Below are 14,387 nucleotides of genomic sequence, written 5' to 3' on the forward strand. Positions count from 1 at the left end.
CACTCTCGAGCCATGATGACACACAACCAACACACGCAAATTTTGCATGTGTTGCTTAATTTTTATTCTTTTTTATCCTATTTTGTTAGAATTTTATTTAAAGAACATATGATCAGATAATTAAAAATAGATAGGTAAATAATTTTGAAAAATTGCGCCCCCTGTTTCGGGCGTTTAGTGTCCAAGGTTTATTTACAGGTTTCCTAAGTATGAGTTTCCACTGTCGTAACACTCGTGTAACAACAATTTTGTCATAATTCACTATATTAAAAAATACCAGAGACAACAGAGAGTACAGGTGTGTACTTGAAAGTATTTTCTTGCGTAAAAAATAAAACACGGTAATAATTTGATATAAATTTATATTTTATAACAAATATAGACTCATGCACTGAAACAGTACGTTAATATTGGGTGAAAATTTATTATTTACAATAACATTATAATTATATTTAAATAAAGATTATATTTACAATTTTAATTTATTTTCTAATAATACCAGTCAAGAAATAAAGGCAGTTGATGTAATTCTGTATCAAAATAACTTTCATTTAATTCTTAAGATTACTTATTTACAAATTTATAATTTAAATAAAATTAATATGTACTGGACGAATTGTTCTTGTTCTTTTGGTAGAAGGCACTTTACAAAACCATATAAGGCACTGGATTTTTTATTGTATCAATTTAATATGACGTTGAACTGCTGTCTGGTCGTAACTGTTTAGTTTGTACGTCGTCGTAAGCTATTGTGAAAACACTTTTCTTTTCAGTTATCGGTAGCCTCTTGATATTCCCAGTTTGTTGAAATAAGGTATTCATAGCTATTCCAGAATCATTATCTTCAATTTTCGGCTTATTCCTTTGATTTGGATCCGATAAGTCATCGCCACCAATATTTATCTTTGAAACGTGAACTTCGGTTGTTGCCTTTTTATCAGTGTCATACTTAGCCGATATAGAAATACTATGTGTTAGAGCGCTTTCAGATATTTCTTGGCTTTTATCTGCACTTTTAATATCATCTTGATTAACGTAGATAGGTTGTTGTTCTAACGATGGCCTTCGAGGAAGTGTTGGGAGATTTGGTTGTGTCCCTAAGTACTTTGGAATGTGCGTCGGTTGTATGTAGCAAAGTGGATTTTGGTTCTCGTATTGATGTTCAAACCTATGCTCGGAATGTTGAAGTAACGGGTGAACATCAGGAAGTGGTCCTTCCGGAACAGGAGTTACTCTTCCCTCTTTTAGTATTCGAGGATGTATAAATTCACTTTCTTTTACATTGGAGTTTTTTTTTGCTTCCAAAGCGTCATTTAGATTAGTTTTACTCCCAATTTTACCGTAGCGACTCGGTTTTTCTTTTTCTACGAGTTTATCTTGATCACTTTTAGTTTTCGATGGTCTTTTAGGTTTGTCTGGGATAGATTTTTCCACTACTTGTGATTTAGATGCGGCTTTCTTTCCATACCATTGCATATACCTGGGTAAACTTTTTTGTGGAGCTTTTGCACCCTCAGTAGTTTTATTAGTTTCCGTTACATGTTCAATATTTTTAGTAGTTGTTGGGATGTTACTGTTATCAAAAGAGGACTCTTCACGGTTCCCCTCAACTTTGGATGCAGAGTCTTCTAAATTTTCAATGCCTTCAGTAGACGAACTATGACCAGAAAACTTAAAGTTTCGATTTTCTTTAGTTGCTGAACTTATATGACTTTGAGAATCCAGACTACTTTCTTGATCAAAGCCTGGGGCTGAAGGCGCAGATTTTTTTTGTTGCGACGTTTTTAAAGCTTGTCTTTTTAAATATAAGTTTCTATCATACTGATCCGAATCAATTTTTTCATCTAAAGAATCGGAAATTTCCATTAAAATATCTTTTCTTATTTTTATCCTTTTATCACCTTCTGTAAGTTTTACTTTTGTCGAGCTTATTGTTTCATTCTTTGATGTTGTGATGGTGCTTTTCGTTTTGTCGCCATACTGTTTGACATGTTCTTCTCTTTCGTTACTTTTACTTATCTTTAAATGTTTTTCACTTTCTAATGAAGGAGAAACTTCACTTTCCTCGATAATAGGTGTTTTTATTTTTCTTTTTATTTCGTAAACTCTCATACTACGACGCGGATCTTTGTATTTAATTTTCTTTTTCGGTTTTTTTCTCTTCAACCATAACACTTGTTTATTTTCATCCTCTATTACAGTTTGAGAATCATCCTCACTATACGAATCATTATCACTTCTTGCTTTACGTCTGATGGGGGTAAGAAGTTGAGGTTCTGTTTGAGTTCCAATGTGACATTCTGTCTGAGTAGCGATAACCGAATGTCCAGGTAAGCTTTGTGTTTCTAGTTTATTTTCTACTTGCGAAGCAGTTTCATGGCTTTGTAGCAATCTTTCTCGCTCTAACAGTATTTGGTGTAGTAATTCATTTTGTTTTCTAAGCGATGATTCTAATAACTCTTGGTGAATTGAAGATTTGTTTTGCATCTCTAATAAAGCAGACTGTAGGTAATCCGTTTTTAAAGGTACAGTACCTGGGACATCTGGATGGAAATTTGTGTAATCATGCAGTTGGTTGTGTTCATTTCCGATTTGGTTGTGTCTTTCATGAGAATAATTATCCAAATCAGTAACAATTTTGTTCATATTGTCTCTCATATGTTTAGCTTCTTCGCCTTGTTCTCTTATAAATCTTTCCATTAATAGTTCTTTACCATTATCAACTACAACATATTGTGTTTTTGGAAGCAAAGTAACAGGCCTTTGAGCTGGAAGATTAACATAATGTTCGTCTTCATTCTTACCACGTGTGACTAGTCTTAATATTTCAGTGTTGCCCTCTTTAATAAAATATTGATCCCTACCGTGCGAGCCAGGAGCTTGATTTTTTTTATCGTGTTTTGATTTATTTTCATCGCCTGTTTTGTCAATTTCAGATTTAAGAAAGACATCAACGTCGGAACCGCGATCTATTTCATGCCTCCGTATTGAGTCATTATCATGGTCTTTCCGCTGATAATGAAGTGTTGCAATGCGATCATAGCCATTTTCTAAATCATCAATATATTCTTTGTGTTTATTAGAAAAGGACTGTTGTAACTGCATTTCTTTCGTGTATATGATATTTGGACCATCCCTGAAACAAAGAAGGTTTAAATTTAATGACATCGTTTACAGAAAGGAACTTGTTTTATGTAGAAAAAAGTAGGTCGGTAGAGATCACGAAGGAGTGGCATTTAGCTTTTGGTTAATATTTTCTGAGTGAAAAGCTGTATTTGGAAAATTTTAGCTTCAACAATATGTCTTCTTATGAGTATTATAGTAAAAATGCAATTAATTTGACTCTTACCTTGCTCGGAAAGATTGCCTTGTATCGTCATATTTATAATCGTTATCTTCAGCAGTTTGTACGAACTCGTGCCTTATATCGCCAGGGGTAGAGGCAGGTTTTATAGCTTCTTTTGAACGGTAACTTCTTTTATTGAATTTCCATTGTGTTGGTTTTGTCCTGATATCAGCCTGTTCTGCACTCCATGCTTCGCGCCTCCTCCAATCTGTCGCTTGTACTGGCTTACTTTCTATATTTTGCGTCGACTTGTTTTCCCTCCCAACTTCTTTGTCGCGCACCACTAAATGCACGTCGTCCTCTGTGGAGTTGACACGTATCACTCTTTTCCTAGAATTTATTAATGGATATCTATGTACCTAGAGGTTCTGTTATGAATTAGTTTATTAGATGTCAAATGTTTGTGCGAAAAATAGACTTGCGTATTGTTTAGTGTACATGCATGGGAGAGAAGTAAAAAAAAAAACAATAAATAGTTATATCGTTTAAATGGTGTAGTTAAACTAATTTTAGAAAGTCGACATTCACCATTAATTGTAAAATTATTTTAAACCATATTAATGTTAAATGTATTTGTAAAAGTATAATAAATATTCTAGTTTTTCTTAATAAATAAATAATAAGCTTAATTAGTTAAGGTGTTTACCTAGGAGGCATATAGAGTGGACATCCTTCGCATATACAGCAACAAATAAGTAGAAGTAGTACCAAGGCTACCAATATTGCCAACAGTATTAATAACCAGAAAAGTAATCGGCTTTCAGCTTTGTAGACTCCCTGTAAATGAAAATATTATAATAGTATTAAGAAAAAGTCGCATTTGTAGTTACAATTTAAAAAAAAAAACAAGTAGCGCCTTTTACCGAGTCACTATCGGAAGTCGATGTCTTTTCAAAACCAGTACTATAAAGTGTCATATTTTTAGCCAGTTGGTCCTGAAGCTTAGCCACGTTGATAGCCGTATTCCCTGACATTCGCACCACAGCAATGACTTCACTCCTAACAAAGATAAAATAAATTTAATAGGGTCAATAAAAATGTAATAAGCGAGATGTTGTACTACCAGAAATTAGTATTTACTTGATTCGGACTGCTTGTGAAGGGTTAAGCGTAATACAAAGTAACATTTCAGACTCCGGTTATTATTGGCAAAAACTTGTTTTACAATAAACAATAAGAAAGAACTTACTTTTCTTGACTAGATGCTAGCGTATTTAGATTTGTAGCACCATTATCATTCCCCTTGTAAGGTTTTATGTCAATTATAGTTATTTTGCCACCTGATAGAGTACTAAGAACTTCTTCCAACTTTTGTCTATCAGGATTTAATCCTGGAACTATAAATGACATTGTTCTAGTTTTACTTTCAGGTGGATATATTTTTACTGTTGTCGAGGAGAATAGTCTTGGCACCCCGAGGTCGTAAGCCCTTATTGTTAGTACAAATACCTCGCTTTCTTCTTCGTCTACTACTTGTCGTTTTTTTCTTTCTGTATTTTGTTTTTTTGTTCTTTTCAAAGCTTCTAATAGATATAATTCACCAGTCTCTTCATTAATAGCAAATTTTCTTTCACTATTGCCTTCTATTATTTCATATCTTACAACATTATTTGGTGGTTCAGCATCTTTGTCAACTGCCTTTACAAATGCTGATGATGTAAAATTATTTAAACTAGGCGATAATACAAATTCATACAATGACCTCTCAAACTCTGGTGGGTTATCATTTACATCTAATAACTTAATAACTAATGGCACTGTTACTCTTAATCCTACTCCTTCATTATCTCTAGCCTCTACTAAAAAATGCAAATCTGGCATAGCCTCACGGTCGAATCCGTGGTTATCCGTTGCCACAGTAATTAATCCTGTAACAGGATCTAAATGTAGAGATGTATTTAAATATCCTAATATGGCAGTATACTGTATTTTTCCAAATATTCCGGTATCTACATCATCTGCTGCAACTTGCACAACCCTGGTACCGGCTGTTAAATTTTCTGGAAGTTCCACATCGTAGGATAGCGCCAGAAAAACAGGTGGATTGTCATTTACATCGTTAAGATAAACTGTAACATTTGCTGTCGCAGATAGATTTGTTGCTGGTCCAAGCTCTTGTGCTAAAATCTAGAAATATAGACAAATAAAGATAAGAAAACATTGAAGTTTAAACAATTAATTTTATACAAGAACCTATACTGTAAAACGAAAGAAGTCTAATTTTTTATTTTTATGTTATGTGTTTAGGTAACGGACATATTTAAATTGCACATATACCTGAAAAATGACTGATTTCCGAGCCTCAAAATCGAGCATAGTATTGTCTCGCACTTTGATGATGAACTGTGCATGTCTCTCAGCGACTGTTGGTGCTATCTCGAATGTTCCGTTATTACCAACCAAAGACAGCGAGAACACACCGTTCTTGCCCGCGTCATTGTCATTGACTTGCGGTATGTATGGATCGTTGAATGTTAACGCCGTGCCTTGAGGTGCATTCTCGTCCAAATAAGTAACGTAGCTGAAATGATTGATGATTTTGATTTAGTAATCACATAGAAACCGTTTATTATTTAAAAAAAAAACTATTCGAAAAGGTCAAATATGCTTACAATTCATTCTCAAAGTACGGTGGTGAGTTCTCGCGTTCGGGGAGAATGAAGGCAAGTTGTACTGTGGAAGACATTGCCTCGGGCTCTTCTCGTGACAGCCGCACCTCTTCCGCGACCACTGTGAGCAGTATCGGCGTGCCGGCGTGGGATATTGCTGCGATTTCTTCCACTGGACGCTCTAATGTTACCTCACCTAAAAACGTAAAACGATTAGGCCATATTTTATATCAATCCACCTGTTAAGTGGTTATCAATAGGACAACAGTATAAATGGAATTTTTCATGACGTGGGATTACTATAGTATGTTCAATTTGTTATTTCTAAAGTAGTTAATACAAAATAAGAGGTGCGATTTAAGCGCCACCTATAACCGTGTACAGCAATGTAAATCATCTCTACTCCTAAATTAACCGTTGGATTATTGAATTTGTATCCACTCACTAGATGGCATATAATATTTTTCTTAAGATTTATAGATGGCGCTGTTGTGTTATAATATTATAAAAATATTACTCGTATCAATTTTATTTCATTTGCTCCCTTCATACTATTTATATCAACTTGAGCAGTATATACAAACACAAAGAATATCTAAATAGAAGAATACTTATTTGTCAGGGCTGTCTAGTTCCATTTATTTGAGACTGGCAGATATTGTGGTCGGATGTCAATCATGGTGTCCAAAAGAACAGACTTCCTTCTGACGTGTTCTGACTGTGACAAGGGATAAATTGAACCCTAAATAAATAACAACTAACTTTTGCTACTCGAACTTCTTAGAATTAAGATCTTATTGTTTAATATTGAATGGAGTGTGGTAACTAAATGAAATTTTGTAGGACAAACTAATTTAGACAATAATCCAATATGTATGTAGTGTCCTCTTATCGTAATATACTATACCCGTCCAAGAATAAATTTCGCGTCATTCTTCCTAAATAAAAAAAACAATGCTCAAAGGAAAATTATGTAAATCATATCGTAATTTGTATAGCTATGCAGTAATTAACTTTGATATAATTTGCATTTAAAGCACTTTTAAGAGGTTTAAGCTTTGTGTAATCAATGTTTATAAAAAATGGATACTTTAGTTTCCAAGCTAAGTTTACAGTTATAGTACGTTATGTTAATTTGAATATTTTAGTTGTTCCTTATATTTTCCGTTTCACATTGCACGCATAAAAAGGTACTTAACTGTTGTACCTGTTGATAAATGTAATTTCCTTATAATGTACACGATAAGCAAAATATGATTTTTTTAAAATTGATTTTGTACGAAAATTAAATAGTACATAATTTTTCAGTGTACGTGACAGAAAGAGAAAAAAGTGTGTCTGTAAATTAGCATACAAAATTGGTGCTCTTTTAAGATGAATAGCGGAGGGGCCTTTCGTTCGCTGACAAGGACTGAGGCTACTCCTTAATGTTTAATTACTTGCGAGTTTATTAAAGGCTCTTCAAGTAATTTATTTCAGTTGAGAGAACTTGACGCTAACAATGTTAATATTCTTGTTGCTAATGTTTTAAAAACGAAAGAAATTTGCAGTGACAAATTTTGTGCTAAAAACTAAATATATTTTTCTTATTTAAAATTTCCAAAATTAGCACCCTTTTATACAAGATAGCTAATAAAAAGGAAAGATAAATCTCATTAATTTATTAAATTAGACATTAATTAAATTATAGCCTTAAAGGTAACTTTATACGGTGCTTGGATCCTAGTTTTACATTACGGAGCGTTGTTAACAAGCTGATAAAGTCTAGGTATTGTGAGCTACTGGTACCATGTAAAAGGCCGTTACTTAAAGGAAGTAACTTTATTATGAAGGCGGGTGGGCCAGCTTTACAAACAATAGATGTTCAAACGACAGTGGGTTGGCCTGATGAACTATTATACCAATGAAATACAAGGTTGTGAGTGAGTCAAGATTATTTAACAAAAATATAAATTCATATTGTGTTCATATCTTTTGTCCTTGTCCTTTTAAGATTGAGAAATTGAGAAGTATAACGTTAGTGTGGTATGGACATATTATGCGTAAAGATGATGGTCACTACTTATCTATAAGTATGACTACAAAGGTAGAGAAAGATCTTAGTATGGATGAATTATATAAAAGAGTAATACGTATAGAAGTGAATTGTCATATCTGAATATAACAGCTGATAGTAATGTATGGAAATTACTATATTAATAGGGAAAAGATCAGCTGAGTTAGACAAAGTGCATTCGCTTCGAAGTGATTCGAACTAACTTCAAATATGTATGAAACTAACTCGCGTCAATCACGTGACTTATCGAATGTTGTTGTCAGTACTATACATTTTTGAATTTCGTTATGGAAGCTTTGGAGCGAATGCATTTTGCCTAACCCCTCTGGTTGATGATCCTTTGTTCTAATAATTTCATCGTACGTTTTACTAAGGCGTAAGAAGTAGTAGCAAGTTTTAATGGACTTAAATTTAGGTGCAAATGACTGATATTAATTGTAAGCTGCAAAGGAATTGAAATGGGTCACGCAAGTTTGCTTTAAAACACAAGCCGGGTTTGGGTCAGCGATAAGGAAGTAGGATACACTACGGAAGTTAAGCGTCAGTCTAACGATGTTATCAAATAAAAAATTTCACTTCACTGGCCTACTAAGCAAAAGTCCATAATGATATAAAAAGGGTATAATTTTTGTAATTAATTTAATCAGTGATACGCGTGGTTTTATTACACGAGTACAATTTTCATTTGTTAATTTCTAATTATCAAAACAATAATCTGCTTTCCATAAACCTTACTTCTTCAAAAAGGCAGCATGAATCTCGCTGAAATTTAGTAATGACGTAGTACATAGTCTGGCAGATGACATATGCTTTTTTTAATCCGCGCGGATGGAGTCGCGGGCGACAGCTAGTAGTCTAACATACTCGTAGACAAAATAATTATAGAATCTGCAATTAGTATGCAAATTAGCTTTATGACTTCAATATGTCGAATATTTCCGTTGAGTTACATATAAAATAATTTACCTAATCTAAATTACTTGTAAGCTGAAGTATTCCGTATACGTAAGTGTCTAGGAATCTGCTTTCCAATTACAAATTAGTGATTAGGATATCGAATACCGTTTATCATAATCGGAATACCGGATGTATAGTTGGTTTAAGGGATTTATGTAGTTAGCAAACCGCATATCTTATTACGAAATTAGTTAAGTCTTTAGGTAATAAGCGCCATACCATCTCCAGATCAAAGTTCTAGAATTAGTACAAGTTATATTTGCGATTATGTTAATCTTGTAAATTAAAATAATACAAAAGTAACGGTAATTTTTCTTTTTAAATTTACGATTTAGATATAAGAATTTCTTTTACGCCAAATTATGAAATTTATGTGACGTAAAAACTCTAATAGACTAAACAATATTGTCAATGTTATAAAAAATAAGATCGTTAAAAGCTATTGCTTTCCAACATCTGAATGTATAAGTTTCCAGGAAAAATCCTCGCTTACAGTAAGGGAGTAAGCTCGTAATTTCCTACTGTAGGTAAACAAATGTTTGCTCATTTATAATTCTTAGAAACGACCTTTTATACGGCATATTTTAGTCTTTTTTTTTAGTTAAAGTTAGTCTAAATGATATCGATAGTTAAAGACAGATTATATCAAGTCTTCTACTCCTAAGATTTAAGATGGCTACTGAATTAATCCTCTCCAATTAGTCCCTACAAACTTCACTAATAAAAATTAGTGAATTTTACTATAATAGAGTTTTCTTTCAACTTAACTTAGCGACTTTGAGGTAGGCCCTTCGCACATAAGGCGACGTAAATCGTCAAAACTAATATTGCACGTTTGCGTCGCCAGGATTGCGTTGCGCGCGCTTCGTACTTTTAGACATTATTAATTAGAATTCTTTGGGCGAATGACGTGCTTTCGTTACTAAGTCCAGTGTCGGAATGAATAGAGAGGGGACAAAAACGTCGACATTTTAGTAAGGCTAGTGTTGCGTCAATACAATGGCACATTTTCGGATTTTCTTCCTAACAGTTCATACGATGTTGAATCTTCGATGCAAATCAGTACCAGTACCACTCACCCCGATGAAGTGCCCGCTGGGCTCGAAACTAGTCGGTGCCGCCACCGGACGAATATACGTGAGTGCTTTAGCAGTTTTTATATAAGTAAGTTATAATGTTGTTTAAAGATTTTTTTTTAGTTTAGCTTATAAAGCTGAAAATTAAGAAAACCTATTTATTACAATTGTATAACTAACCTGTCGTTTCATTGATGTTGAAGAACGGTGTGAATGGATTCCCCTCCGACACAAGTCCGTACCGAATCTGTCTTGGTGCACCTTTGTCGCCGTCCTCAGCACGCACTTTGACTATCATATCTCCAGGTGCTACTTGTCTGGGAAGATGTGTTATAGGTGGCGCTGATGTAAACACTGGTGGCATATCCTGCACGTCTTGGACGACCACCACCACTTCCAATCCCGCTATGTTTCTTGTGTCCTTATCAACTTCTGCATATGGGTCCTGGAATTTTTCAAATGAACGCGTCACTTAGTAATAGTCGTTAGAACGGAACAGCACCGCTTTGCGAGGTTGAATCACCTTGACTTAATAGTAATACTATTTAATAAAATATCGCCTTTAAAAGGTTTCGTACTAAGATGTGTAATGATGATATGTTTTTTGTTACAAAAAATCTGAAATTAAGACAATAAAACATAATTTTAGCTAAAATCTTTATAGTATTTATAGCAAAGGGTTCCGACAGTGTTTAAATTAGTAAGTGTAAATTTCTAAGAGCCCAACTAAATATAGACCGGCTTTATATAATTGCTAATCCGCATTGTTATCAAGCTGGTCAACTTGTTGGTATAATGGCAATGTAAATAATAACGGGCAACTACCCTTTCTAAGGCCAGCGCGCTCAGCTGTGCTTCAAGTAAGGCAATGAATAACAACAGTGTAAATCGAACTTAAAGATTGCGTTCGTAATATTCAAAGAGGCCGTGCTAATTGAATTAATTGTTTTACTTACCACCGCTAACAGTGTTAAGTGGTACATAGACTGAGCTTCAAAGTCCAGTGGGCCAACGAGGAAAATTGTGCCTTCGGTATTCTCTGTTGATACCCGCCTCTGCCGGATTGCAAATAAGGGAGATCCCTAGAGAAAAAAAAGAGTCAATTGAAAATACTAAAAAGTTAATATTATGTACTACATAAATATATAAACGGCTAGAACACTCTCGTATATATGACCGGTGACGTCACCGACTGTTTTTACCATTTATATATTAGCTATGATAATGTCTGACGAAAGTTTGAACAATTGCATTAGATTCGAAGGCCAAAAAATATACAGACTGTAAATATATTACATTTAGATTACTTTTAATTGAGATAAATGTAAATAATGATATGAAATTTTCTCGTATTAAGATGGTAAATCATGCATAATATATATGAGGTGTTAAAACGATATTAAGTCACGGTTGCCAAGACATTCTTCACGCGATATGTGAGATTTTACATGGCTCGAGTCCTCCAAAGCTCGGTAATTGTGCAACATGACCGGGAGTTACAAACCAGTCGCCAGCCCAACCCATCGCCTTGCTTTACTGCCCTTTTGAAATTTATTAACAAACTTGAATGCTAGATGTAAATTATAACAATTATGTCGGGTTTATTTCTACGATTGCAATATTTTATGTATTCAGAAATTCTGATTTCGAATATCAATACACAATTTATAGTGATTCTCAAATTGCAAATTTCTTTTCTTCTTTTATTTAAAAAGCAATGGATTTAAATCAAAACTGAACAAAAGCTTTTTGTTCCATAAGTTATTGGACGAGAATGCGTATTGTAAATTTAAAATTAAAAGATATATATATCACGTTGTGTTTCATTTGTTTAAACATTCGAAGTGAGAAATTAATTAAAATGTCGACATTCGTGATATACTATCATAACACAGTTGCTTTTCGTTAATGGATTCTCACTTACGTGTTTCAAAAACATGGAATTGGATGGAATGGAGGCGGAGAAACGCGTCAACGAGATATCATGGTGAAAATGAGCCCTATTAGCGCACGAGCGAAACTTCATTATGCGGTTACGGCAAAATGCGTGTCGTACACGGAACCAGTAAAACAGGCAACATCATTAGGAAACCTAATCATCAACCGCTATCAAGCTCTCAGAGCAACATTTAAATGAACGCAGCTCACCCAAAGTTCCAACTCCAAAGGCTTTGGCGATACAGGATTTTTCCTCGCAATAACGATGTCTAAGTCCGTTCCTCGTTTGGCATCCTGCGAAAAAATTCAATTAGAACCTTCGTTTTTTGTTTAATTTATTATTGTATTGTGTTCACATCATTAGAACGTTGTAGATTTTTTTTTTATAAAAACTTGGTCAAGAAAATAAAAGCATTGTTCATATTGTAACTTAATAAGTGTAGACACAAACTTGTGTTTGTGACTGTACTTGCCTCAGGCACTAATATAATGCTCGGTTGATGGGGAAAAATAGTATCCCTAGGTGTCGTGGCATTAGTGCCCGTGATGGAGCACGCGATCCGAGAACTGCGCCCCCTGGTGTTGCGGACTGATAAGCGGAAATCCACGTAGCGGCCCGGCTCAAGCCTCCGCAGAAGGATTACGTTCGCCTGACACACCGAGTTGTAGCGCGTGCAAGGCAACGTCTCTATGCCCACGTCCAGACGGCCCATCTGTCCTGTTGGAAAATTAACATTAAATACATGCTTAGTACTACATACTTCTCTAATGAAATCTGTCACCGTAAAGAATAACTATTTGAAACATGTTAAGCATTAATGTGTATTAGATTACGAAGACCGAAAGGTTCCAGAATGACGCCAATATACAAGGCGAGGCAGCTATTTAGCACCCCTGACTATGCTATGCCCATATTTAGAAAGGATTCTGTCACTTGACATACGATAAAATTGGCCGAACTGTCCATTGTTACTCTATTGGGATGGGACAATCAACTCAGTTTCTGATTGTAAGGTGACAGAGGTAAGGAAGTTCTACTTAAAGGTATCAAATAAAATCAATCGAGATTGCAGCTTACCAATAAGTTCGAAGTGCAGCGGGTAATCGAAGTCGGGATCGGAGGCGCGGATGCGATAGATAACGGAGCCGGTGGCCGCGTCCGCGGGCACCAGCACGAGCCGCATCAACGTGCTCGGGTCGAACACCGGCTCGCCGCCTCGCGCTCCTGCCGCCCACGCCAGCACCAGCCACAACAGCCAGCCACACTTGAACGTCATCCTGATAACAAACAAAAAAAAACTTAAAAGTTATTAAAAAATCTCCAAACTGTCTGTAAGACATTTTGTACAAGTGATTTCGTTTACGGAACTGGGAAGAATTGAAACCGAATGGCACTCTTTCAGTGAAGGCTCCAGATGGTTTCAGGAGAAACAATGTGTCTTCTTATCATTCAGATAATTATATTTAAATATTACTGTCTTTTTATTGCAAGATTATTAAAGACGATTCTTTTAGTTACGTTATAATGTATCTTTTTTTGGCATTAGGTTACATTTTTCTTTTAATTTATCATGTATCAATTGACTCAAATCACTTAATCTCACGTTTCCAGTTATAACAAAAGTATCAAGCACATTTCTACATTGAATTAATATTCGAAGAGAGCGAAGTTTATACCAGATCGTTACTCCGACCCACTTTAAAACAAACTCCGTCAATAATTCAGATATGAAATCAAAACTTCGCTTATATCAGACGCGGCATATTCAATTTGAAATTGTTTGTATCTCAGGATAACTCAGTACGTCTGGGTTGCGAAAGGGAAAATTATGTTATGAAATCATACAGCTTCTGTGCCCTGATCAGGAAGTTAACTCTATAACTTTGCAGGTAACTCGTTTAAAATTTCATTTTCGTGTCGGTACACCGGTTATTCGGGTTATCTTTACTGATTTTACGGTTATGATGGAATGGATCACCATTTTGTAATGGACGTTGCTACCATCAAAGTTATGCAAACAAATATTGACAAATTGCGCTTCAATAACTTCGAAAAACAATAAAACTCCATGGTAAGTTACTTTTAGACAACATAGATTAGCAAGTTGGATTCCTTATTAGAATTTTTTTTAAGAATTACTTAGGAGTGTGTTTGTTCAATTAATTCACATAAACTATTTATTGTTTTTGTTTCATTTTTATTAATTTCTTTTTGTATTGGCAACATTCAAATTATTATAAACTTTTTTCCTGTGCTGGCAACAATGGTGCATTGGACATTCATTGGATATAAGTGTGCTACGAGAACGCGGGCTATTTTTCTTATTTTCATTACTTAAGTAACTATTCAATAAATAGTTAAAAAACCACACGACCACTTGTTTAATTATACAGTGTTTAAAGTT

At 34.6% G+C, this 14,387-nt stretch overlaps 1 protein-coding gene across 1 annotated transcript in view; it reads right to left on the reverse strand.

The window, feature by feature from the left end:
- Positions 1-491: 491 nt before the first annotated feature.
- The window catches only part of Cad86C (Cadherin 86C), a 70,510-nt gene continuing 56,614 nt past the window's right edge, over positions 492-14,387 (reverse strand). Inside the window, exons 3-14 of the mRNA XM_013324948.1 lie at positions 13,061-13,260; positions 12,456-12,700; positions 12,193-12,276; positions 11,001-11,126; positions 10,225-10,489; positions 5,959-6,151; positions 5,624-5,867; positions 4,536-5,473; positions 4,210-4,345; positions 3,993-4,123; positions 3,350-3,676; positions 492-3,136 (exon numbers count right to left, since the gene is read on the reverse strand). Coding sequence (XP_013180402.1) covers positions 688-3,136; positions 3,350-3,676; positions 3,993-4,123; positions 4,210-4,345; positions 4,536-5,473; positions 5,624-5,867; positions 5,959-6,151; positions 10,225-10,489; positions 11,001-11,126; positions 12,193-12,276; positions 12,456-12,700; positions 13,061-13,259 — 5,337 coding nt within the window. The 5' untranslated portion in view covers position 13,260 and the 3' untranslated portion in view covers positions 492-687. The remainder of the gene's footprint in view (positions 3,137-3,349; positions 3,677-3,992; positions 4,124-4,209; positions 4,346-4,535; positions 5,474-5,623; positions 5,868-5,958; positions 6,152-10,224; positions 10,490-11,000; positions 11,127-12,192; positions 12,277-12,455; positions 12,701-13,060; positions 13,261-14,387) is intronic.

Source organism: Papilio xuthus, unplaced genomic scaffold, assembly GCF_000836235.2.
Source record: "Papilio xuthus unplaced genomic scaffold, Pxut_1.1 DF828952.1, whole genome shotgun sequence".
Classification (NCBI taxonomy): Eukaryota; Metazoa; Arthropoda; class Insecta; order Lepidoptera; family Papilionidae; genus Papilio; species Papilio xuthus.